Here is a 26684-nt window from a genome sequence, read left to right as displayed (position 1 = left end):
AGACGGGAGGCATCCAACACAAGAGTTATAAACTTAATAACAGGTCTGAATTTATATCTTTATTACGCTTTTATTTATTTCCTCATCGTGACAGAACAGAGTGCCCCAGGGAGACTAAAGCCAGAGCTGTCAATATTATCAAGAGTTTCTCTTTAAAAATACAATTAGAGATATATAACAACGTCAGAAAAACATTATTATTTTACGAGCAGTATGACATGATATAATGACAAACAACAACAAAGAGGTTAACAGAGTAATAGAGAATGTATACTGTAGAATTCAGAGGAGGCTGGTGGGAGGAGCTATAGGAGGACGGGTTCATTGTAATGGCCGGAATGGTATAAATGGAACGGTATCAAACATCAAACATACGGAAACAATGTTTGACTCCGTTCCATTTATTCCATGAGCCTGTCCTCCTATAGATCTTCCCACTAGCCTCCTCTGCTAGATATGGCTCCAGTTTGAGATCTTACTATTTTATACCTGTGTGAATATGTGGATGGGGTTTAGTGAAATTACATATATGACCACCATATGATGAAAAGAACCAGAGATTACAAATAACTATAAAAAAATTAATAAACAAATAATAATGTAAAAAGTATACAAATTCTTCTTCATGGGATCGACCCATCAAACTGACTTAAACTTCATTACAAACCAACATACCCACAGAATAGTTTTGATCACAATTGTGCTGGGATCAATATGTGGAGGGAATCACAAATATTAGCTTCTAAATGTTAGTGGCTTGGTTACTCCTCATAATGGAATTAATCTAGTTGGGAGCAGAAATCACTGGGACTCCAGTTAACTGTCCCAAGTATCCTCTATAACTCAGGTATCCTCTATAACTCATAGTGTTAAGGTTAGGGTCATGTTTACAGAGCACCAGAGATTTCTTTTGATCTAACACAATTTAAAAAAAGCTGAACTTGAGCCTTGATTGTACTGTAGCAAAAGTGTCCCCAAAAACACTGCACATCCCTAATGACTGTACTTTACATTTTAGTAATTTAGCAGACGCTCTTATCCAGAGCAACTTACAGGAGCAATTAGGGTTAAGAGCCTTGCTCAAGGGCACGTCGACAGATTTTTCACCTAGTCGGCTCGGGGATTCGAACCAGCGACCCTTCAGTTACTGGCCTAACACTCTTAACCGCTGAGGCTACCTGCCGCTTCTGTGACCTCACTGTGATGTCACAATATTTGTGATGTCATAAACATGTCTCCCAGAGATGTCATCATGTTTCTGACATGACAGGGTAAGCACATCTGTGACAGATTTCTCAGTGACATCAGCACATCTCGTGACCACATCATCCTGTGACATCATCCTGTCTGTGTGACCACATCCTGTCTCTGTGTGAACTCACCACCACCATCCTATACATGAAGTGTACATGACGTAAACAACCAGAAACAATCATAAACACATTGCTACAAATATAAATATTATACACTACGTGATCAAAACTGGAATGAGATTACATTTGAAAATCGGAACTCCCACGTCATGTTCAGTTTTACCTTAAGGCAAGCGTTAGTCTAACATACCACAAATTAGCCAAATATTTACCAGTTTAAGGACGCTACGCAACTCAAGCCGTAACGAAGCAAATCTCCCAAAAATCGAACTTACAAAAAAGTGTTTTAAAATGCACAGTACATCTGCTCTCTAAACCACAATTAGTGCATTTCAGTGCAGTGGAGAACCTTATGGTGCTCTGGAAGCAAAACAGAGTGGGAGAGTGACTGACAGACAGAAACTAGAAGCAAGTCAATAGTGTTGAATGCTAAGTATTCATGGGTGACGGTTGAGAGAAAAATGCAGCTATGCTACAGAGCAGAGTGTGTACATGTGCATACGTGTGAGAGAACAGTCGTGAGCGTTTTGAAGGTTCTAGAAGGCTTGGCGCGTCCCTCTCTCTTAAGGCCTTGGAGGAAACGCAAGCAGCTTCTAATTTTACCCACAATCCCAAAGTGAGATGAAAGAGCGTAAAACATCAGCGTGCATGGGAACTATAGTGCTACATTGACTTTCATACAGTACCATTTCAGTACCTAAGTGCCTGTCTAAAGAGAGCAAAAGCCTAACAAAAACCTCTCGTTCAAAACCTTACACCGTTTTTCATTATACGCAAATTCATCTTAACTTATCGCAAAGGCAACAGAGTATGGGGTCTTGGTTATCAGGACAAGAAGTGATATTTGTACAGTCTGGGGGAGAACAGCTGTGGCTACTGCTCGGCCAGGGTTGCCATGGTGACAGCTCGAGCCGTCAACCTGGCACATACAGCCATGCCCTCTAATGACTCTTCCATCTCCTCCTCCTGAGATAAACAAGTGAGTTTAAGGCCAACTAGTGAAGAGAGAGAATGAGAAAGAGAGAGGGGGAGAGAGTAGGACTAGCGAGAAAGAGAGAAACTGACCTCATGATCAGTGAGGGATATACAGCGATAAGCACACTACATCTCATACTGTACACACTATGCATATGCATATATAAAAGCTGTGTTGTTATGGTTAGCATTACAATATTTAAAATCTAGAAAGTTGGGTCAGCAGCCAATAGGTGAGTGTTAGCAGTCCACTATTACAGTGCAAGAGGAATTATAGCTGACCCACTATGTCAAAGAAACCTGACAGAAGTCTAACATAAGTAAACACAAAACACCAACACTGCTCCTTCCATTCACACACATTTAGAACATTGTGCTTGGCGCTCCGCTGAACGGGTACACACTGGAAGTTAGACCTGAGACACATTTGATACTTAACTTCTCTCGTACAAAACTGACACCAAATCAAGCGAAAGGTTACGAACACTAGTACCCACCCATTTACACAATACACACACACACACACACGTATCTTCATCCAAACGTCCAGTGGGAGTTGAGAGAACACAAGCAGCTAGACACAGAAGAGGAGCCAGAAGGACGAGGAGACAGAGGAGTTGCCATGGCAACAGAGGTCCCAAGGACAGAGACACCTGTCAGTAGAGCAGAGGACAGAGTTTGGGGGCCGATCGAGGGCGGGGGTTAATCAACGTGGGGAAAAGCCTGTTGCTATGCTACAGCCAACCACTTGCGTCATGTCCCATATCTGTCGAAAGAAAGAGCCAATCAGAGAGTTAGTAAAGTCAGATGAAAAACAGACAGATGAATATGCAAAGATGACATTAATACGCACAGAAAGTGAATATGCATGGATGTACGTCACAATGGTAAAATGTAAACAACCGACAGCTTGTAATTTTTGGAGACACGGCAGTGCTAACGTAGCTAGCAAAATAGTGTCGAAGAGACTGCTAACTAACTCTAAACAATTTTAGCTGGCTAGCTAATAATCTTGGCTAACTTTGGGGTGAAACAATTCACTTACTTACTGTTAACTAGCCACTGTAAATCTCTTTGCTAGCAAAGGCGATGCTGTCTCCAAAACTGCAAGATGTCTCCATTAATGTTTACATTTTGACGTTCTACAACATTCCCACTTTCCAAGCATATACAAAAAAAGTACTGGGTTTAATCCCCATTGATCAGGGACTGTCCATCTGACCACCAGTGAGTGATCAGGGCTGATAGTATGTCTGACCTTGATGACACGGTCGCTGCCACAGGTCACCATCAGGCCTCTGGAAGGGTCCATGTCCATAAAGGCTATGTTGTGCTTCCCCTCATGGAACGTTGCTAACGCAGTACGACTGGAAGACGAGACAAGGAATGAGGAGGTGGGATGAAGAAGACAAAAGTAAATCTGAGTCACACATTTTTATTATACTCCATTACAGTATTATATTATTAACATTACATTTGAGTCATTTAGCAGACACTCATCTTAGTAAGATTGTTTTGGGATGTTTTTATTACTCTATTATGCTCTATTACTCACTCCTCGTCCTTGATGGTGTCGTAGCAGGTGTCACACACTCGCACCTGGAACTCAAAGCCCATCACAGGGTATGTAGTGCGCTTGGAACTACACTTCCCACACACCGCCTTGCCACACTTCCTGCAGTGGTGCTGAACCAGGAAACACATGAGGGTTAGCCAAGAGTCAAATAATAAAGACTGATCACTCCTAGTTCCTGTATTTCTATCTGCCTGTATGTATATTTCTACCACTACTATACAGTCACAAGGATATTTGTATTACAATAATGGCTACGCCTGCCCTCTCACCCACCGAAGCCCAATGGTTTTAGAGTCTCACATCAGCATCAGCCAAGGGTAAAAGAATATGGACTGATCACTCCTAGTTCCTGTATTTCTACCATTAATATTATACAGTTACAAGGCAATTCTTACAACAGTAATGGCTATGTATTATAGTCTCTATACAAGGCTCTGGACTATACCAGAGGCTGCCTGCCCTCTCACCTGCCGAAGCCCAATGGTCTTTGAGTCCCACATCTGTTTGACGTTCCAGAAGAAAGGCTGCTCACACTTCTGACACGAGTCACTGTCCAACCATTGAGGAGCCTGTAGAGAGTCAAGCAGGAACAGAGAGAGAGTTACAGAGAGAGAGTTACAGAGAGAGAGTTACAGAGAGAGAGTTACAGAGAGAGTTACAGAGAGAGAGAGAGAGAGAGCGAGAGAGATGCTACTTTGTAGCAGTGTTGAACCTTCAACACCAGAGGGCAGTAGGGAGTTGGTGATGCTCCGTAACATTTTTACATTTACATTTTAGTCATTTAGCAGACGCTCTTATCCAGAGCGACTTACAGTTTTAGTGAGTGCATACATTTTTCATACTGGCCCCCCGTGGGAATCGGACCCACAACCCTGGCGTTGCAAGAGCCATGCTCTACCAACTGGGAGTTCAGCAGCCTCTAAGTCAGAGGTGGGCAAACTACAGCATGTTTTTGGACCAGAAGGAGAGGAGGAGATGAACAGAGGCATTGAGATGTATTCCTGGCTACTGATATACCTACCTCTTCTCTGGGAGTGTCCATGTTCCACACTGTGATGCCTCCATCTGCAGAACAGGACACCAGCTGTCTGGTCAGCTGCAGGTAGCGCACCGCCTGCACTCGTTCACTGGAGACGGGGAGGAGAGAGAGAGAGGAAAAGAGAGAGAGGGGTGAGAAAAAAGGAGAGAAGGAATAATGTAGAAAATATTCAAAGTGATCTTCCAAAGAATCCCAGACATAAAGCTGACTTGTTTAATATAGTAACATAATGATAGTTCTTCAGAGGAACTCCACTGACTGATAGCTACGCCATCTGAGGAGCTCACAGATGGTAAAACATTCCGTAGTGAACAGCTCCCTGTGATAGCTGGTACTGACCTACAGAGCCTTGCTACTGACAAGCATATGACACACACACATACACTCCCTCCCTCTTACTGGTGTCCCTGGAGCAGTAGTGTGCGTCCCTTGCGGCCCCCGATGTCCCACATGATGACACTGTGGTCAGATGCCCCTGAGAACAAAAGCCTCTGAACAGGATCCCACCACAGAGCTCCAATACTACCTGAGAGGGGGAGAGCGCGAGAACAGGAGGTTATGACACAACAGACTGGTGGTTGGTAGTGTGACCGCTTGGTATGGCAACTGCTTGGCATCCGACTGCAAGGTGCTACAGAGGGTACTGCGTACGGCCCAGTACATCACTGGGGCCGAGCTCCCTGGCATCCAGGACCTCTATTCCAGGCGGTGTCAGAGGAAGGCCCTAAAATTGTCAAAGACTCCAGCCGCCCAAGTCATAGACTGTTCACTCTGCTACCGCACGACAAGCGGTACCTATGCACCAAGTCTGGAACCAACATGACCCTGAACATCCCAGCCTCTACTCCCAAGCCATAAGACAGGTAAATAGTTAGTCCGGGTAGCTATTGGTTATCTGCATTGACCCTTTTTGCACTCTTTTGACTCATCACATACGCGATTGCTACGTAAAGGATAATCAACGAGGGGCTATGCTTTCAATGGAAAATAATGAACGACGTGGAATGTGTGTTCCATGAAGCGCTAGCGGAGTGGAACTTGCGTTCTCTAGAAAATAATGCACCTCCGCGGAAGGTAAGTTCCATTCCACTAGCGCGTTGTGGAACACACATTCCACGTCGTTCATTATTTTCCATTGAACGCATAGCCCCTTGTTGATTATCCGTTATACCATGGCTATAATTTAACACATTTGCCGCTAGAAATGTGTTCATTTACAGGTAGAAATGTGTTCAACATCCACTGAAGTAGCTAGCAAGTTTACTAGAGTAGATAGTACAGTAGCTAGTTGCCTTAGTAACCAAAGTTTAGCTAACCAAACCATCAGTCCTAGTTTGCTATTATGAAAATCGAATTCAACAAAGCCAATAATGTTTTCAATTCGACTTTTGCTTTCAAAAGCAGCTCAAACATAGAACATGTAATAATGAACTATAGCCATTGAAGGCACCTCAGAGGTTTGTGATATATGGCCAATATACCACGGCAAAGGGCTGTATCAAGGCACTCCACGTTGCGTCCTGCATAAGAACAGCCCTTAACCGTGGTATATTGGTCATATACCACACCTCCTCTGGCCTTATTGCTTAATTATCTACCCTGTTGCCTAGTCACTTTATCCCTACCTATACAGTGGGGAGAACAAGTATTTGATACACTGCCGATTTTGCAGGTTTTCCTACTTACAAAGCATGTAGAGGTCTGTAATTTTTATCATAGGTACACTTCAACTGTGAGAGACGGAATCTAAAACAAAAATCTAGAAAATCACATTGTATGATTTTTAAGAAATTAATTTGCATTTTATTGCATGACATAAGTATTTGATACATCAGAAAAGCAGAACTTAATATTTGGTACAGAAACCTTTGTTTGCAATTACAGAGATCATACGTTTCCTGTAGGTCTTGACCAGGTTTGCACACACATGCAGCAGGGATTTTGGCCCACTCCTCCATACAGACCTTCTCCAGATCCTTCAGGTTTCGGGGCTGTCGCTGGGCAATACGGACTTTCAGCTCCCTCCAAAGATTTTCTATTGGGTTCAGGTCTGGAGACTGGCTAGGCCACTCCAGGACCTTGAGATGCTTCTTACGGAGCCACTCCTTAGTTGCCCTGGCTGTGTGTTTCGGGTTGTTGTCATGCTGGAAGACCCAGCCATGACCCATCTTCAATGCTCTTACTGAGGGAAGGAGGTTGTTGGCCAAGATCTCGCGATACATGGCCCCATCCATCCTACCCTCAATACGGTGCAGTCGTCCTGTCCCCTTTGCAGAAAAGCATCCCAAAGAATGATGTTTCCACCTCCATGCTTCATGGTTGGGATGGTGTTCTTGGGGTTATACTCATCCTTCTTCTTCCTCCAAACACGGCGAGTGGAGTTTAGACCAAAAAGCTCTATTTTTGTCTCATCAGACCACATGACCTTCTCCCATTCCTCCTCTGGATCATCCAGATGGTCATTGGCAAACTTCAGACGGGCCTGGACATGCGCTGGCTTGAGCAGGGGGACCTTGCGTGCGCTGCAGGATTTTAATCCATGACGGCGTAGTGTGTTACTAATGGTTTTCTTTGAGACTGTGGTCCCAGCTCTCTTCAGGTCATTGACCAGATCCTGCCGTGTAGTTCTGGGCTGATCCCTCACCTTCCTCATGATCATTGATACCCCACGAGGTGAGATCTTGCATGGAGCCCCAGACCGAGGGTGATTGACCGTCATCTTGAACTTCTTCCATTTTCTAATAATTGCGCCAACAGTTGTTGCCTTCTCACCAAGCTGCTTGCCTATTGTCCTGTAGCCCATCCCAGCCTTGTGCAGGTCTACAATTTTATCCCTGATGGCCTTACACAGCTCTCTGGTCTTGGCCATTGTGGAGAGGTTGGAGTCTGTTTGATTGAGTGTGTGGACAGGTGTCTTTTATACAGGTAGCGAGTTCAAACAGGTGCAGTTAATAATGGTAATGAGTGGAGAACAGGAGGGCTTCTTAAAGAAAAACTAACAGGTCTGTGAGAGCCGGAATTCTTACTGGTTGGTAGGTGATCAAATACTTATGTCATGCAATAAAATACAAATTAATTACTTAAAAATCATACAATGTGATTTTCTGGATTTTTGTTTTAGATTCCGTCTCTCACAGTTGAAGTGTACCTATGATAAAAAATTACAGACCTCTACATGCTTTGTAAGTAGGAAAACCTGCAAAATCGGCAGTGTATCAAATACTTGTTCTCCCCACTGTATGTACATATCCACATACTTTTGGTCATGTAGTGTATCTGCTCGTCAAACATCTCATTTCAAAATCATGGGCATTAATATGGAGTTGGTCTCCCCTTTGCTGCTATAACAGCCTCCATTCTTCTAGGAAGGCTTTCCACTAGATGTTGGAACATTGCTGCGGGGACTTGCTTCCATTCAGCCACAAGAGCATTAGTGAGGTTGGGCACTGATGTTGGGCGATTAAAACTGGTTTGCAATTGGTGTTCCAATTCATCCCAAAGATGTTCGATGGGGTTAAGGTCAGGGCTCTGGGCAGGCCAGTCAAGTTCTTCCACACCGATCTCGACAAAACATTTCTGTATGGACCTCGTTTTGTGCATGGGGGCTTTGTGATGCTAAAACAGGAAAGGGCCTTCCCAAACTGTTGCCACAAATTTGGAAGCACAGAATCGTCTAGAATGTAATTGTATGCTGTAGCATTAAGGATTTCCCTTCACTGGAACTAAGGGGGCTAGCCTAACCATTAAAAACAGCCCCAGACCATTATTCCTCCTCCACCAAACTTTACAGTTGGCACTATGCATTGGGGCAGGTAGTGTTCTCCTGGCATCCGCCAAACCCAGATTTGTCCATCGGACTGCCAGAATGTGAAGCGTGATTCATCATTCCAAAGAACGCATTTCCACTGCTCCAGAGTCCAATGGCAGCGAGCTTTACACTACTCCAGCCGAAGCTTGGCACTGCGCATAGTGATCTTAGGCTTGTGTGCGGCTGCTCGGCCATGAAAACCCATTTCATGAAGCTCCCGACGAACAGTTCTTGTGCTGACGTTGCTACCAGAGGCTGTATGGAACTTGAGTGTTGCAACCGAGGACAGATGATTTTTACGCGCTACACGCTTCAGCACTCAGCGGTCCCGTTCTGTGAGCTTGTGTGGCCTAGCACTTCGCGGCTGAGCCGTTGTTGCTCATAGATTTTTCCACTTCACAATAACAGCACTTACAGTTGACCGGGGCAGCTCTAGCAGGGCAGAAATTTGACAAACTGACTTGTTGGAAAGGTGGCATCCTATGACGGTGCCACGTTGAAAGTCACTGAGCTCTTCAGTAAGGCCATTCTACTGCCACTGTCTGTCTATGGCGATTGCATGGTTGTGTGCTCGATTTTTTATACACCTGTAAGCAACGGGTGTGGCTGAAATAGCCGAATCCACTGATTAGAAGGGGTGTCCACATACTTTTGTGTATATATAGTGTATCTACCTCAATTACCCCGTACTGGTACCCTGTGTATATAGCCAAGTTATAGTTACTCATTGTGCATTTATTCCTTGTGTTATTATTTTTCTATTATTTCTCTTGTTTTCTCTCTGCATTTTTGGGAAGGACACGTAAGTAAGCATTTCACTGTTAGTCTACACCTGTTGTTCACGAAGCATGTGAAACATAAAATTGTATTTGATTTTAGAAGGTTGTGGTGAATCACAGGGAAATTACTAGAGAAAACAGGCAACCAGAGTGAGAGAAAAATCACAGCACTGCAAAACTGCATGATGATACAGTATAGCGCCATTCAATCTGCTAGCAAGATTTCCTCTTTTTAAATGATTGTCAGTTAGAGATGGCATCTGAGCAGTTTGCGGTGTCCATTTCCATATTGTGCATAGGCAGATGTACAGTATACATGTGTCCTTGTGTGTACATCACAGGAGGCTGCTAAGTGGAGAACGGCTCATTATAATGGCCGGAACGGAGTAAATGGAATGGCATCAAACACCTGGAAACCATGTGTTTGATGTATTTGATACCAATCCACTGATTCTGCTCCAGCCATTACCACTAGCCAGTCCTCCCTAATTAAGGTGCCACCAACCTCCTGTGGTGTGTGTGTTACCTTCATGGCCCTTCAGTGTGGTGATGGTGGAGTAAGTCTGTCTCTCCAGTTTCAGCAGGGTGATCTGTCCTGAGTAGTCCCCTACAAAGGCATGCTGGGTGTCGTTGTCATACCTACACACAGAGTCAAGGAAGATACACAGGAAGGGCACATAGGACAGACAGGAAGTGACCTTTGACACAAGAAATCATTCTTTGGAATATGAACATTACAATACAAACGGACACCTGTCCAGCTCTCACACACACACCCATACACACAGAGAAGGATACTGTAGACAGGAGGCCCAGGAGCCGAAGTAGTGGCGTCCCAGCATACTGCCGCTCTGGGTGCACATCCAGCTCACACTCTTGTCGTGTCCGGTGCTCACCACCCACTCGCTCTCCAGAGAAAACACCATGTCTGACACACGGTTCTGATGGGCTGGACACACACACAAACACCAATGGGTTAAATACACGCACACACAAATGTTTAATTCATTCTACATTCAACTTTCTACAAAAGGTTTGAGTGAGTTAAATTACTATAGATCACTTAATGGAGCTTTTCTGTTCTGGGCTCATTTTCTCTGCTGGAAGAGAACTGCTGGAAACTTCCACAGTGACATCTGTTTTTTGGCATCGAATGCTTAAAACTCAAGTTTCCCAAAGCAGGGATTTTCCAGTGATGAGAGAAAGGTCCAGGCTGCATGGCTAGGCTGTTAGTCACAGATAACATATTCTCTGAGCCTGGGGGGAAGGGGACTGTAATAACCTAACAATATTCAGCCAATATGAGGTGGTGGTGGATCATCAAGCTGTTGTTGCTTGGACAATGATTACTTTCTCCTCTTACACTGTGGGTCTGGTTCTGTGATTGTGTGCATGCATGTGGTCCTCTGTAGCTCAATTGGTAGAGCATGGCGCTTGTAACGCCAGGGTAGTGGGTTCGATCCCCGGGACCACCCATACGTAAAAATGTATGCACACATGACTGTAAGTCGCTTTGGATAAAAACGTCTGCTAAATGGCATATTATTATTATTATTATTATTATTATTATTATTATTATTATGTGTTCTAAGCAGCAATGACATCAGCCTCTATTTCCTGTTCGAGTCCACAGAGGGACATTTGCCCATAGGCATGCTGGGTAGGGACCAGATGATTTTCCATGGGACTGGGCGGGACTGCAGAACACAGCCCAGTAGACAGACACACATACATCTAATACACACTAAAGAGAAATGATCACTGCAATAGCAGATCATTATACCGTTACTGATACACAAGACTCCATTAAGGAACACTAGAGATCATATCATGTCTACATCACCAAAGCTTCTTAGTTCTCATTGGCTTTGTAAAGGCAGGAAACCCCCTCTCAGATCTCACCAGGATAGGTCTTCACATGGTTCATCTTGTTGAAATCTTCAGACAGAAGGAATTCCTGTTAGGACCACCAAACAATAGTAAAGATCAGTTACCAGTCACACTCATATTCCATGTAACTTCATACCTGTAGCTTGCTTCTCATTCAAAGTAGGGAAACATTGGAAAATGGGTCAGTGTGAACCAGAATGGCATGTTATGAGTCCAGTCAAACACAGATAGACTGGGGTTTAAGCATGAGGTAATCTTTAAGGCTTCATTCAGCTCACTCACCACAATGGCCCCGTTGTCCTGCCCTATGAAGATGCGCCTGCTGTCATGGTGGTACGACATACAGGAGCACGGCGCTAGTACAGAAAAGAAAAATATGCATTGAAAAACAATTGTGTATGGCCAATGTTTTTATTCAATAGTATACACTTCAGCTATTTTTAGCATCTACTGGATGTGTCAACTAAGGACTACTTCTAATCGGTTGTGGTACTTACAGGAGATTGTGTGGTAGATGCTGGGCCAGTACTGTCCACTGTCTCTCTTCAGCCATACCCGGATAGTTCTGGACATAGGACACAGGAAATGTCATATTCAAACTACAAGTGCCCCTCTTGGCACCGTTCCTGAAAGTGCAGCATGATAAGTCTCAAATGTGAATAGGGATCACAGTACTAGACCTTGGGCTACTTGGGACGAAAATAACTGTGTAAAAACGTCAGTTCCTCTATTGCAATACAATACAGTTTTATAACGCCATGAATGGGCGGCAGGTAGCTTAGTGGTTAAAGAGCGTTGTGCCAGTAACCGAAAGGTCGCTGGTTCTAATCCCCGAGCCGACTAGGTGAAAAATCTGCCGATGTGCCCTTGAGCAAGGCACTTAACCCTAATTGCTCCTGTAAGTCGCTCTGGATAAGAGCGTCTGCTAAATGACTGAAATGTAAATGTAATGTAATTCTCAAGCCACAAGATCATTGTGACTCGTGACATCATTGTGACTCGTGATACGAAAGGAGAGTACAGTGCCATTACAACAGTCCAGTCATGAGATATAAAATAAAGAATCCTGAACTAACATCTCATACTATTTGATTCTCCATTCCTCAAAAACGTTCCTTTTCTCTTCAACCATGAGAAGCTTATCCTATGGTTGGCAGGGAAGGGTGTCGCTTCAGAGCTTTCAATTGTCTCTATACCTTGCTCAGGATATTGCTCCTCAATGTACAATTGACCAAGCATGACCGCCACATTAATTTGCTCTGATCTATGCCTGTTGCCCTAAAATTGACCAGAAGAGGATGGCCTCCCTCTCTAGAGAAGTGCCCATGCTACTCTCTCTTCCTCACCATTTATGCATGACTTTTTGGAGGAAGGTGTTTAGGCTTACATCTCTTTTGTGTCTAAATTGTGTGGTTAGGGGTCAGGGGGTGTACAAAATGACTGAAAACAAAAACATACAGTTACATAATCGGGACATTTTTTGACGATTTTATTTTTGCACTAGTTTGCTGTACCTGCACCAAAACTCCAGTATTTTTCCTTCATAGCTTGTTCTCCATCTTCTTTTTAAATAGGGAGCCCATTTGTTTTGAGGACTTTAATTTCCATGACTGATCAAAACTAGTTTTCTCATGGCTCTCGTCCCTCTGCAGCAGACATATGGTGAGCAATATGTTTGGAACATCGAATCGCAATAAGATCACAGTATCAAATCGCAATACATATAGAATCGTGAGAATCGCAATAAGTCTCGTAACCAAAGTATTGTAATAATATCGTATCGTGAGGTCCCTGGCAATCCCCAGCCTTAGTATGTAGCGCAACAGGTAGAAAAATGTACACCAACTCGTACACAAATCAATAATATCCTGATGTCGGTGCCAGGATTGTGCAGCTAGCGTTACACACATCAATTATATGCCCTGAGGATATGCATTCCATACCTATTAGCTAGCTAACTTGCTAAAATCAATAAATAAACACTATTTGCTATAGCTAACACCTACGAAAGCTGTAAACTGTTTAGGCAGTAGCCTCTTGGAGCAAAGTTGATTCGTCCCACAACAAGCCATTGTTTACAGCAATAATGTACACTACCGTTCAAAAGTTTGGGGTCACTTAGAAATGTCCTTGTTTTTGAAAGAAAAGCTATTTTTTAGTCCATTAAAAGAACATCAAATTGATCAGAAATACAGTGTAGACATTGTTAATGTTGTAAGTGGCTATTGTAGCTGGAAACTGCTGATTTTTTTATGGAATATCTACATAGTTGTACAGAGGCCCATTATCAGCAACCATCAGTCCTGTGTTCCAATGGCACGTTGTGTTTGCTAATCCAAGTTTATCATTTTAAAAGGCTAATTGATCATTAGAAAACCCTTTTGCAATTATGTTAGCACAGCTGAAAACTGTTGTGCTGATTAAAGAAGCAATAAAACTGGCCTTTTTGAGACTAGTTGAGTATCTGGAGCATCAGCAATTGTGGGTTCGATTATAGGCTCAAACAAATAACTTTCTTCTGAAACTCATCAGTCTATTCTTGTTCTGTGAAATGAAGGCTATTCCATGCGAGAAATTGGCAAGAAACCAACGCTGTGTACTACTCCCTTCACAGAACAGCGCAAACTGTCTAACCAGAATAGAAAGAGGAGTGGGAGGCCCCAGTGCACAACTGAGCAAGAGGACAAATACATTAGAATGTCTAGTTTGAGAAACATAATTGCAAAAGGGTTTTCTAATGATCAATAAGCCTTTTAAAATGATAAACTTGGATTAGCAAACACAACGTGCCATTGGAACACAGGACTGATAGTTGCTGATAATGGGCCTCTGTACGCCTATGTAGATATTCCATTAAAAATCAGCCGTTTCCAGCTACAATAGCCATTTACAACATTAACAATGTCTACACTGTATTTCTGATCAAGTTTATGTTATTTTAAAGGACAAGGACATTTCTAAGTGACCCCAAACTTTTGAACGGTAGTGTATATAAACCCTGGATTGCTGAGGCATTATGCCCATAGGGGACACAGGGGCACATGCCCCCTCAGATTCGTCCTGTTTAATATATACATACATATATATACACAGCTGCGGAAAAAAATAAAAGAGACCACTGCAAAATTATCCGTTTTTCTGGTTTTACTATTTATAGGTATGTGTTTGGGTAAAAATAAAAATGTTGTTTTATTCTATAAACTACTGACAACATTTCTCCCAAATTCCAAATAAAAATATTGTCATTTAGAGCATTTATTTGCAGAAAATGACAACTGGTCAAAATAACAAAAAAGATGCAGTGTTGTCAGACCTCAAATAATGCAAAGAAAATAAGTTCATGTTCATTTTTAAACAACACAATAGTAATGTTTTAACTTAGGAAGAGTTCAGAAATCAATATTTGGTGGAATAACCCTGATTTTCAATCACAGCTTTCATGCGTCTTGGCATGCTCTCCACCAGTCTTTCACATTGATGTTGGGTGACTTTATGCCACTCCTGGCGCAAAAATTCAAGCAGCTCGGCTTTGTTTGATGGCTTGTGACCATCCATCTTCCTCTTGATCACATTCCAGAAGTTTTCAATGGGATTCAGGTCTGGAGATTGGGCTGGCCATGACAGGGTCTTGATCTGGTGGTCCCCCATCCACACCTTGATTGACCTGGCTGTGTGGCATGGCGCATTGTCCTGCTGGAAAAACCAATCCTCAGAGTTGGGGAACAATGTCAGAGCAAAAGGAAGCAAGTTTTCTTCCAGGACAACCTTGTACGTGGCTTGATTCATGCATCCTTCACAAAGACAAATCTGCCTGATTCCAGCCTTGCTGAAGCACCCCCAGATCATCACCGATCCTCCACCAAATTTCACAGTGGGTGTGAGACACTGTGGCTTGTAGGCCTCTCCAGGTCTCCGTCTAACCATTAGATGACCAGGTGTTGGGCAAAGCTGAAAATTGGACTCATCAGAGAAGATGACCTTACTCCAGTCCTCTACGGTCCAATCCTTATGGTCTTTTGCAAACCTCAGCCTGACTCTTCTTTGCTTCTCATTGATTAAGGGCTTTTTTCTAGCTTCGCAAGACTTCAGCCCTGCCCCTAGGAGCCTGTTTCGAACCGTCCTCGCCGTGCACTTCACCCCAGCTGCCGTTTGCCATTCTTTTTGTAGGTCACTTGATGTCATCCTACGGTTGTTGAGTGACATTCGAATTAGTTGGCGGTCATCCCGGTCAGTAGAGAGTTGTTTTCGCCCTCTGCCAGTCTGTAGCTTTGTTGTTCCCAATGTCTGCTGCTTGACCTTGTTCTTATGAACCGCCGTCTTTGACATTTTAAGGATGGAAGCAACCTGACGCTCACTGTATCCCTCTGCCAGTAAAGCCAGAATTGAACCCTTCTTTTCCTCACTCAAAACTTTCCTTTTGAACTCTTTTGGCATGGTCAATAGTTATTTTTTGATTAATATTACTTTTGAGGTACTATTAGCACTGTTTTTGCCATCCAGCTGGTCCTATTGCAAGAGGATAGTGATGACCAGAGCAGTGGTTTTTATACTTTTCCTCGTTAAATAAGATTTGGTTCATGTGATCACCTAATCAGTACCTAATTCAGTAGAATGAGGTGTGCCTGTGTTGGAATTCAACAGACACTGGAATGGAATGGCTGTCATACATGTAGAGATGCTGATTTAAGAAAAATGTGCAGTGGTCTCTTAAATTTTTCCAGAGCTGTATATATATATATATATATATTTATATTTATATACAGTGGGGAGAACAAGTATTTGATACACTGCCGATTTTGCAGGTTTTCCTACTTACAAAGCATGTAGAGGTCTGTAATTTTTATCATAGGTACACTTCAACTGTGAAAGACGGAATCTTAAACAAAAATCCAGAAAATCACATTGTATGATTTTTAAGTAATTCATTTGCATGTTATTGCATGACATAAGTATTTGATCACCTACCAACCAGTAAGAATTCCGGCTCTCACAGACCTGTTAGTTTTTCTTTAAGAAGCCCTCCTGTTCTCCACTCATTACCTGTATTAACTGCACCTGTTTGAACTTGTTACCTGTATAAAAGACACCTGTCCACACACTCAATCAAACAGACTCCAACCTCTCCACAATGGCCAAGACCAGAGAGCTGTGTAAGGACATCAGGGATAAAATTGTAGACCTGCACAAGGCTGGGATGGGCTACAGGACAATAGGCAAGCAGCTTGGTGAGAAGGCAACAACTGTTGGCGCAATTATTAGAAAATGGAAGAAGTTCAAGATGACGGTCAATCACCCTCGGTCTGGGGCTCCATGCAAGATCTCACCTCGTGGGGCATCAATGATCATGAGGAAGGTGAGGGATCAGCCCAGAACTACACGGCAGGACCTGGTCAATGACCTGAAGAGAGCTGGGACCACAGTCTCAAAGAAAACCATTAGTAACACACTACGCCGTAATGGATTAAAATCCTGCAGCGCACGCAAGGTCCCCCTGCTCAAGCCAGCGCATGTCCAGGCCCGTCTGAAGTTTGCCAATGACCATCTGGATGATCCAGAGGAGGAATGGGAGAAGGTCATGTGGTCTGATGAGACAAAAATAGAGCTTTTGGTCTAAACTCCACTCGCCGTGTTTGGAGGAAGAAGAAGGATGAGTACAACCCCAAGAACACCATCCCAACCGTGAAGCATGGAGGTGGAAACATCATTCTTTGGGGATGCTTATCTGCAAAGGGGACAGGACGACTGCACCGTATTGAGGAGAGGATGGATGGGGCCATGTATCGCGAGATCTTGGCCAACAACCTCCTTCCCTCAGTAAGAGCATTGAAGATGGGTCATGGCTGGGTCTTCCAGCATGACAACAACCCGAAACACACAGCCAGGGCAACTAAGGAGTGGCTCCGTAAGAAGCATCTCAAGGTCCTGGAGTGGCCTAGCCAGTCTCCAGACCTGAACCCAATAGAAAATCTTTGGAGGGAGCTGAAAGTCCGTATTGCCCAGCGACAGCCCCAGAAACCTGAAGGATCTGGAGAAGGTCTGTATGGAGGAGTGGGCCAAAATCCCTGCTGCAGTGTGTGCAAACCTGGTCAAGACCTACAGGAAACGTATGATCTCTGTAATTGCAAACAAAGGTTTCTGTACCAAATATTAAGTTCTGCTTTTCTGATGTATCAAATACTTATGTCATGCAATAAAATGCAAATTAATTTCTTAAAAATCATACAATGTGATTTTCTGGATTTTTGTTTTAAATTCCGTCTCTCACAGTTGAAGTGTACCTATGATAAAAATTACAGACCTCTACATGCTTTGTAAGTAGGAAAACCTGCAAAATCAGCAGTGTATCAAATACTTGTTCTCCCCACTGTATATATATACATACATACATACATACATACATACACATATATATACTACCGGTCAAATGTTTTAGAACACCTACTCATTCAAGGGTTTTTCTTTATTTTTACTATTTTCTACATTGTAGAATAATGGTGAAGACATCAAAACTATGAAATAACACATATGGAATCATGTAGTAACCAAAAAAGTGTTAAACAAATCAAAATATATTTTATATTCGAGATCTTCAAATAGACACCCTTGGCCTTGATGACAGCTTTACACACTATTTTTGTTGTGGTTTCTATGTAATACTAATAGCTGTCACGGTTTCGGCCGAGGCTGCTCCTTCCCCTTGTTCGGGCAGGCTTCGGCGGTCGTCGTCTCCGGAGTACTAGCTGCCACCGTTCTATGTTTCTATGTTTGATTGGTTTTGTCTGTTTTGCTACACCTGTTCCTTATTAGTGTTCATTAGGCGTCCTATTTAGTTCTCTTGAGTTTGGTCAGGTGTTGTGTGTAATTGTTTCCTTGTCACGTTGTGTGCTAGTTCGTCATTTCTGTTCTCTCTGTATTTTGTGTTTTGAGAGAGAGTTCCGCACTATGTGCGCCTTAGCATACTTTACTGTTGTGCGTAAAGTTCGCCTGTAGCCTGTTGCCTTGTTTGGCTCGTTTTTTTGGACTTTACTAAAGACGCTGTTCGAAACCTCTGTGTGTCCTGCGCCTGGTTCTACACCACCTCTACACTCAACCCTGACATAATTACACACCAGTTATGGAATCAGCAGGAGCTACCGCACCCAGTGAAATCATCGAGGAGCGTCTTCGTGGACAGGAGGACAGGATTAATCAAATCGGACACGCTCTGGATAGAGTTATGAACACCCTCCATCGATGGGAGACCAGCGGGGTACCCACGCCCCCACCTACCACGCCATCGATCAGTCCGCCTGTCCAACTTCCGGAACCCAGTGGGATTCGGCTCTCGCTCCCGAGGGCGTACGACGGCACCGCTGCCGGGTGTCAAGGGTTCCTGCTGCAAGTTGAACTCTACCTCGCCACCGTACACCCGGCTCCCTCGGGACACGAGAGCGTTTCCGCCCTCATCTCCTGTCTCACCGGCAAGGCGTTGGAGTGGGCCAACGCCGAATGGAGGAGAATAGACGCCGCTACTATCACCTATGCGGAGTTCTCCCGCCGCTTCCGTGCAGTGTTTGACCATCCACCAGAGGGGAAGGCGGCGGGGGAGCGTCTATTCTACCTCCGGCAGGGGATGAGGAGCGCTCAGGAGTTTGCACTGGAGTTCCGGACTCTAGCGGCAGATGCAGGGTGGAATGAGCGGGCCCTCATAGATCACTTCCGCTGCAGCCTCCGGGAGGACGTCCAGAGAGAGTTGGCGTGTAGGGATACCACGCTTTCGTTTGACCAATTGGTTGACATGGCCATTCGGCTGGACACCCTGCTCGCCTCTCGCGGGCGTCCCGGGTGGGGGTTGCCCATTCCACCCTCCAGCACCTCCGAGCCGAGTCCTATGGAGCTCGGAGGTGCTGGCGCTAGAGAACGGAGGAGAAGGAGCCCGAGGGGGGCCGTCCCCTGCACCAACTGTGGCCGTGGAGGGCACACCGCGGCTAGGTGCTGGGGAGGGTCTCCTGGTGGAAGAGAAGGCAGCCCACGCATTGGGGAGTCCTCCCAGGTGAGTAGGCGCCCCACTTACCCAGAGCTTTCTGTCGTACACATAACTATACCTGTTTGTTTTCCACAGGTTGCACCTCGTTCCCAGCATAAGGCGCTAGTAGATTCAGGCGCAGCTGGGAATTTTGTGGATCGTAAATTCTGTGTAGAGTTAGGGATCCCTCTCCTTTCGGTAAATAATCCTTTCCCGGTACATGCCCTAGATAGCCGTCCGTTAGGATCCGGGTTGATTAGGGAGGTCACAGTGCCACTTAGGATGGAGACGCAGGGGGGTCATGAGGAGACGATTCAGCTCTATCTGATCGACTCTCCTGCGTATCCGGTGGTACTGGGGCTTCCCTGGTTGATTACCCATGATCCTACTATTTCGTGGCGAGAGAAGGCTCTTAAGGGGTGGTCTGCCCAGTGTGAGGGGCTATGTCTGGGTGTTTCCGTAGGGGCGACCTCGGTGGAGAGTCCGAACCAGATGCCCGCACTGCACATTCCCCCCCGAGTATGAGGATTTGGCACTCGTGTTTAGCAAGACGAGAGCGGCGCGGTTGCCGCCTCATAGACGGGGGGATTGTGCGATAGACCTCCAGGCAGGAGCTGCGCTCCCGCGGAGCCATGTGTATACTTTGTCACAAGAGGAGAAGAGGGCGATGGAGACATACATTGCCGAGTCTCTGAGACAGGGATACATACGGCCCTCCACTTCGCCCGCGTCCTCTAGCTTCTTTTTTGTGAAGAAGAAGGATGGAGGTTTGCGCCCGTGTATTGATTACCGCGGTCTCAATCAGATTACTGTAAAATATAGTTATCCACTCCCTCTGATTGCGACTATGACGGAGTCATTACACGGGGCACGGTTCTTCACAAAATTGGACCTCAGGAGCGCATATAACTTGGTGCGCATTAGAGAGGGCGATGAATGGAAGACAGCATTTAGTACTACCTCCGGTCATTACGAGTATCTCGTCATGCCATACGGGTTAATGAATGCTCCATCAGTCTTCCAATCCTTTGTAGATGAGATTTTCCGGGACATGCAGGGGCAGGGAGTAGTTGTGTACATAGACGATATTCTGGTGTACAGTTCTACCCGAGCCGAGCATGTAGCCCTGGTGCGCCGAGTGTTGAGGAGGTTGTTGGAGCATGACCTGTATGTCAAGGCAGAGAAATGTCTGTTCTTCCAGGAGTCGGTCTCCTTTTTGGGTTATCAGTTGTCTGCGTCAGGGGTGAAGATGGAGGTTGACCGTGTGTCAGCCGTGCGTAATTGGCAAACCCCAACCACGGTTAAAGAGGTGCAGCAGTTCTTGGGTTTTGCGAATTACTACCGGAGGTTTATCCGGGGTTTTGGACAGGTGGCAGCTCCCATAACGTCCCTTCTGAAGGGGGGTCCGGTGCGCTTGCGGTGGTCAGCTGAGGCGGACAGGGCTTTTGGGAGACTGAAGGACCTGTTTACCTCGGCTCCGGTGCTGGCGCATCCGGATCCCGCTTTACCATTCCAAGTGGAGGTGGACGCGTCTGAAGCCGGTATCGGGGCCGTTCTCTCACAACGGTCCGGCACACCACCTAAACTCCGCCCCTGTGCTTTTTATTCGAAGAAGCTCAGTCCGGCGGAGTGCAATTATGACGTAGGGGACAGGGAGCTGTTAGCCGTGGTACAAGCCCTAAAGGTGTGGAGGCATTGGCTTGAGGGGGCTCAACACCCTTTTCTCATTTTGACTGACCACCGTAACCTGGAATACATTCGGGCAGCTAGGAGACTAAATCCTCGCCAGGCTCGGTGGACTATGTTTCTAGCCCGGTTCGTGTTTAAGATCACTTACATCCCTGGGTCCCAGAACGGGAAGGCAGATGCCCTGTCTCGGCGGTATGACACGGAGGAGAGGTCCGTTGAGCCCACTCCCATACTACCTAAGTCTTGTCTGGTTGCACCGGTGGTATGGGAGGTCGATACGGAGATCGAGCGGGCGTTACGCACCGACCCTAGCCCTCCACAGTGTCCGGTGGGTCGGACGTACGTCCCGCTCGAGGTCCGGGATCGACTAATTTTTTGGGCTCACACGTCACCCTCCTCTGGGCATCCAGGTATTGGCCGGACAGTGCACTGCCTTAGCACAAAGTACTGGTGGCCAACGTTAGCCAGGGATGTGAGGATTTATGTCTCCTCCTGCTCGGTGTGTGCCCAGTGTAAGGCGCCCAGACACTTGCCCAGGGGTAAGTTACAACCCCTGCCCGTTCCACAACGACCCTGGTCTCACCTCTCGGTGGATTTTGTTACAGACCTCCCCCCTCCCAGGGGAATACCACCATCCTGGTCGTTGTGGATCGGTTCTCGAAGGCCTGTCGTCTCCTTCCCATGCCGGGTCTTCCTACTGCCCTACAGACCGCTGAGGCTCTATTTACCCACGTCTTCCGGCATTCACGGGGTACCCGAGGATATAGTGTCTGATCGAGGCCCCCCAGTTTACCTCCAGAGTTTGGAGAGCGTTTATGGAACGGTTGGGGGTTTCGGTGAGCCTTACCTCGGGTTACCACCCGGAGAGTATTGGGCAGGTCGAACGTGTCAACCAGGATGTGGGTAGGTTTCTGAGGTCGTATTGCCAGGGCCGGCCGGAGGAGTGGGCGAGATATGTTCCCTGGGCCGAGATGGCACAGAACTCTCTCCGCCACTCCTCCACTAAACTAACCCCCTTTCCAGTGTGTGTTAGGTACCAGCCGGTTCTGGCACCTTGGCATGAGAGCCAGATCGAGGCCCCTGCAGTGGATGAGTGGGTGCGGCGCTCGGAGGAGACGTGGAACGCTGCACACGTCCACCTGCAGCGGGCCATCCGTCGACATAAGACGAGCGCCGATCTCCACCGCAGTGAGGGGCCAGTGTACGCACCTGGAGATCGAGTCTGGCTCTCGACCAGAAACCTGCCCCTCCGCCTGCCCTGCCGGAAGCTGGGTCGGCGGTTTGTGGGGCCTTTTAAAGTCCTGAGGAGATTGAACGAGGTGTGTTACAGGTTACAACTGCCCATTGATTACAAGAATATTAACCCCTCGTTCCATGTGTCTCTCCTCAGGCCGGTGGTAGCTGGTCCACTCCAGGACTATGAGATAGAAGAGACTCCTCCGCCCCCGTTGGACATCGAGGGGGCTCCGGCGTACACTGTTCGGTCCATCCTAGATTCGAGACGCCGGATGGGGGGTCTCCAATATCTCGTGGAGTGGGAGGGGTACGGCCCGGAGGAGCGGTGCTGGGTGCCGAGGAGGGACATCCTAGACCCGTCTCTTCTGACCGAGTTCCATCGTGGTCATCCCACGCGCCCTGCTCCGCGTCTTCCTGGTCGTCCCCGAGGCCGGGGTCGGCGCATGGCTGGAGCTGCGCGTCAAGGGGGGGGATACTGTCACGGTTTCGGCCGAGGCTGCTCCTTCTCCTTGTTCGGGCAGGCTTCGGCGGTCGTCGTCTCCGGAGTACTAGCTGCCACCGTTCTATGTTTCTATGTTTGATTTGTTTTGTCTGTTTTGCTACACCTGTTCCTTATTAGTGTTCATTAGGCGTCCTATTTAGTTCTCTTGAGTTTGGTCAGGTGTTGTGTGTAATTGTTTCCTTGTCACGTTGTGTGCTAGTTCGTCATTTCTGTTCTCTCTGTATTTTGTGTTTTGAGAGAGAGTGCTGCACTTTGTGCGCCTTAGCATACTTTACTGTTGTGCGTAAAGTTCGCCTGTAGCCTGTTGCCTTGTTTGGCTCGTTTTTTTGGACTTTACTAAAGACGCTATTCGAAACCTCTGTGTGTCCTGCGCCTAATTCTACACCACCTCTACACTCAACCCTGACAATAGCCACCTAGCAATTTTTTGAAGTTGGATTTAGCTAGCCCCGATAGGTTCCCAATCTCCCAACTTCATAACTAGCTACCAAGAAGCCATTTCAGGATATCAATCAAGTTAGAGTAGCTAGCTTATCTAACTATCTTAGTTGGCATGCCTGCTTGCAAGGTTGGTAGACTTTAGAAAAGCAAGCAATTACTAAATGTACTGAATAAGACTACCATCATTTTCCATCTTTTACACAGATTTCAGCAGAGAAGCATATTTAGTTTCTTTAAAAAAAATAACCACCAGTCAGGAAGATACAGACAGCTCAACAGCTCAAGAGGTATGCTTAGATATACATAGAATTAAGCAAAATGATTATGGCTCTAGATTGCAGGAAAAGGTTGTTTCAGGTGTTTGAAAAATGCAAAATTATCCAATTTACAGACGGGGGTGCTAGCCCCCACCCATCCTCACGTAATTTGTGCCCCCTCAGTTTTTGAGGTGCATGACGCCCCTGGTGGGGACAGTAACATTAGTCATATCAAAAAATTATACTTAAGTTAAATGTTTTTAAATATATAAAATATTATAAAATGTTTAGCTCACATAATACCATTTTTAAATATGCATGAAGGTGTCTAATAGAATAAAAGTGGAAAAAACAAAAGGTAGACATGAACAAATGCATTTTGTATAACTTCCATATTCCATATTTTTTCCAATGGTGGGGGAGTGCCAAGATGGAGGTGCGTGTACATATAGATCATTGGTTTACAGGCTATTTAGGCAGAGGACAGCGAGCAGTTTGGTCATGTTTGATAATAACCTAGCCACGGAACGTGGCGATGTCTTGAAATGATGTAGACAACGCCACGCACATTTCCATAGACAAATCCTAAATGTCCTTTGTCTGTCACTAATGTTGAATAAAATTATATTTGAATTTACTCTGCCGATTGTCCCTGGTGTTGGTCCCTCAATTGGTCGAAATTTGAGACAAAATATCCACAGGAAAGTATTATTAAACAGACTTCAAAACGTGGGTCTATGTGTGTGGTAATCAAGATGTGTTTTGCTCATGACAGAAGGCACACGCACAAGACAGAAGTAAACGCATGCAAACCTGATATAGAAATTAATTATATATGCAGGTTAAAAGTAATGACTAAATGTTCCACCCTTAAATATAATTGTGAAATGTTCTTGTTTTAAGTATGATTAGTACTTTCTTAGTAGTGACTAATTATTACACTCTGAAACTGTGTGAGATGTGTTAGAATCTACTACCTGGTAATGTGTGTAGGACCAGTAAAGATGATGACATTGTGCTACTATTTAGCAATGTGAGTAAGAGTTAGGACAGACAACAAAGGACAAGGAAAACTGTCTACAGGCAACTGAGAAACCAAGATAACTGAGGAATTTAGGGAGGAGAGAGACTATGATAAGAAAATGCATGTGTGTGTGTATGCATGTGTGTGTATGTGTGTGAACTGATGGTCAGGAGAGCAATTATAAAGTGGAAAACTACAGCCTGCCTACAGAGAGGAGGTATTTTTGTTTGACGTATGAGTATAAAAGATGGACTCTGAAATTGTGATGGCAGAATTCTCAATGAATAAATATCTCTGACTATGCAGACCGGGACTCTGTCCGTTTCTTGATTTTGGGAGACGCACAGAGACACTGAAATAGTTTGTTAAATAATTCACTTAACAAAACCATGCATACCAACCGAAATCTTGCACATAGAATTAGTAATTAGAATACTAAAATGGACATGAACCTAATTATGATAGTCCAAAGATCAGCCATGTTGGTCAGGGAGTTGGTCAACCATGGTTTGCCAGTGCTGTGATAAGAATTTATCTGCACTGTATGCGTGTTAGCTAGCTAGCCAGACCGTTTTAGAGGAATTATTCCATTCAAACAATGCAGTCAATCCACAGCCATACACTGGCTCAAATCAGTTGATGATAGGACTTAGACAAGTTGTAAATGCAACAAGTACTGATATTGTATCTTAATAGCAATCACAGCTTTCCAAGAAAACTAAATCTGAGACATGTATGGTCTGTTTACATATAATTTTAGAGGCTATTTATGCAGAAATGTGTATAAAAGATGTATAAACTGTATTTATAATTATATGACAATATTTTAGGTTTACTATAATTCCATCAGACAATTTCTGATACATCACATGCCTTACTTTTATTTTCCTGCATAAGTAAAAGAAGGAAACGCAGCACTTATGCCTCTACTGCCATTCATTCCAATTAGACTGGTTTTGGATTTCTCCCTGAGGAAGATGGCTTCCATTTTCGCCCCATTATGGAACTGTTTAGGTTCATGACATAGCTAGCACAGATACAACAATGAGCAAGATATTTCACCGGATGTAAAAAAATGGCGTTGTTTAAGGAGTGCAAGGGCGAATCGAGTTATTGCACAAGCGCACTTCAGAGTAGGATTCCCTGACGGAAATATGCAAATAAAGGCTAAAAACGGGCCAATAGGATCTCACTAGCTCGTGCTTGGCTCTGCCCACCGCCTTTCTTGTTCTGTCCACTATGATTCATTTGCTCCCATTGGAAAGACAGGCTCTGGTCAATCTTGGGTTAGTTATACAAATCTTTGTAGCTAGCCCCCTAGTAATTTAATAGGATCTCTATGGTCTTGCAGGTGTTTACATGGTTTTGAGCATGTGCCAGGGTGATAGAAATCTCAACTTCAGTACCGGTGTTGTAAAAAGTCGACAAAACAATCCTTTCCTGTGGATATTCTGTCAAGAATTTCGAAAAGCTGAAGGACCAACAATCGGCAGAGTAAATTCAAATATAATTGTATTCTACATTCCGGCTTGTAGAGGACCTGAGGACCATTTCCAGAATCAAACAGTGTCATGATGTTCCAGACGGTGCATTTAGAAATTCACTGTCTGGTCCCCATGCAAATGATAACCTAGTAAGTAGGCTAACAAGCTAGCCAGCTACCGTTATCTGGCTAACTAATAGCTAGATCTTGGTCTGGATAACTGCTAACGTTAGCATGCTAGCTAATGGGGCGTCAGCCAACCTACCTGTCCTCGCTAACCGTGATCACTCCGTCCTCTTTCGGTATCAAAACTGCAGCATTGACCGCGTGAGAGTGTCCTTCGATCTTATTTAGAAGAACTGGTCTTGAGCTTTGAGGCCTGGAATGAATCTCTGCCGCCATGGCTATGTTTTCTTTTTCTCCGAACGCGACAATCTGCTGACAGCTAAGAGGTTGAGTAGGATTAATGTAATGTCTAGAATAGCAGCGCAAATCCCTTGATTTTCTTCTTCTTCTACTATAATATTATGGGTGTCCGTAAACAAACGTTAAGAGGTGAATGCCGGGAACTGCTGTACTGGAGTGTGTAGTCAATCACAGTTGACAG

General features: G+C 45.0%; 1 protein-coding gene across 2 annotated transcripts; it reads right to left on the bottom strand.

Annotated features, from left to right (window-relative positions):
* Nucleotides 1-37: 37 nt before the first annotated feature.
* LOC121566884 (WD repeat and FYVE domain-containing protein 1) lies at nt 38-26529 on the bottom strand. Of its 2 annotated transcripts, none has more exons than XM_041876782.2 (12): nt 26343-26529; nt 11938-12005; nt 11723-11796; nt 11453-11507; nt 10349-10499; nt 10056-10189; nt 5363-5489; nt 4946-5051; nt 4392-4493; nt 3904-4034; nt 3607-3715; nt 38-3114 (listed from the first exon to the last, which is right to left on the bottom strand). In XM_041876782.2, exons 1-12 carry the CDS (start codon nt 26477-26479, stop codon nt 3055-3057), a joined length of 1254 nt encoding a protein of 417 aa, XP_041732716.1. In that variant the 5' UTR covers nt 26480-26529; the 3' UTR covers nt 38-3054. The 2 variants fall into 2 exon arrangements, with proteins under 2 accessions (XP_041732716.1, XP_041732717.1); XM_041876783.2 differs by having other exon boundaries at nt 10077-10189.
* Nucleotides 26530-26684: the final 155 nt, after the last annotated feature.

This window comes from Coregonus clupeaformis, chromosome 5 (assembly GCF_020615455.1).
Source record: "Coregonus clupeaformis isolate EN_2021a chromosome 5, ASM2061545v1, whole genome shotgun sequence".
NCBI classification, from domain to species: Eukaryota; Metazoa; Chordata; class Actinopteri; order Salmoniformes; family Salmonidae; genus Coregonus; species Coregonus clupeaformis.
Note: the sequence above shows the minus strand (reverse complement) of the source record. Positions and strands in the feature narration are given on the sequence as shown.

Bases quoted from the DNA above. Each gene is read 5' to 3' on its own strand.
- LOC121566884 (XM_041876782.2), bottom strand. From the start codon at position 26,479: ATGGCGGCAGAGATTCATTCCAGGCCTCAAAGCTCAAGACCAGTTCTT. The intron at 11,797-11,937 runs GTAAGTACCACA...TTTCTGTACTAG, and splicing joins CATCTACCACACAATCTCCT to CGCCGTGCTCCTGTATGTCG. The intron at 11,508-11,722 runs GTGAGTGAGCTG...TGGTCCTAACAG, and splicing joins AGGACAACGGGGCCATTGTG to GAATTCCTTCTGTCTGAAGA.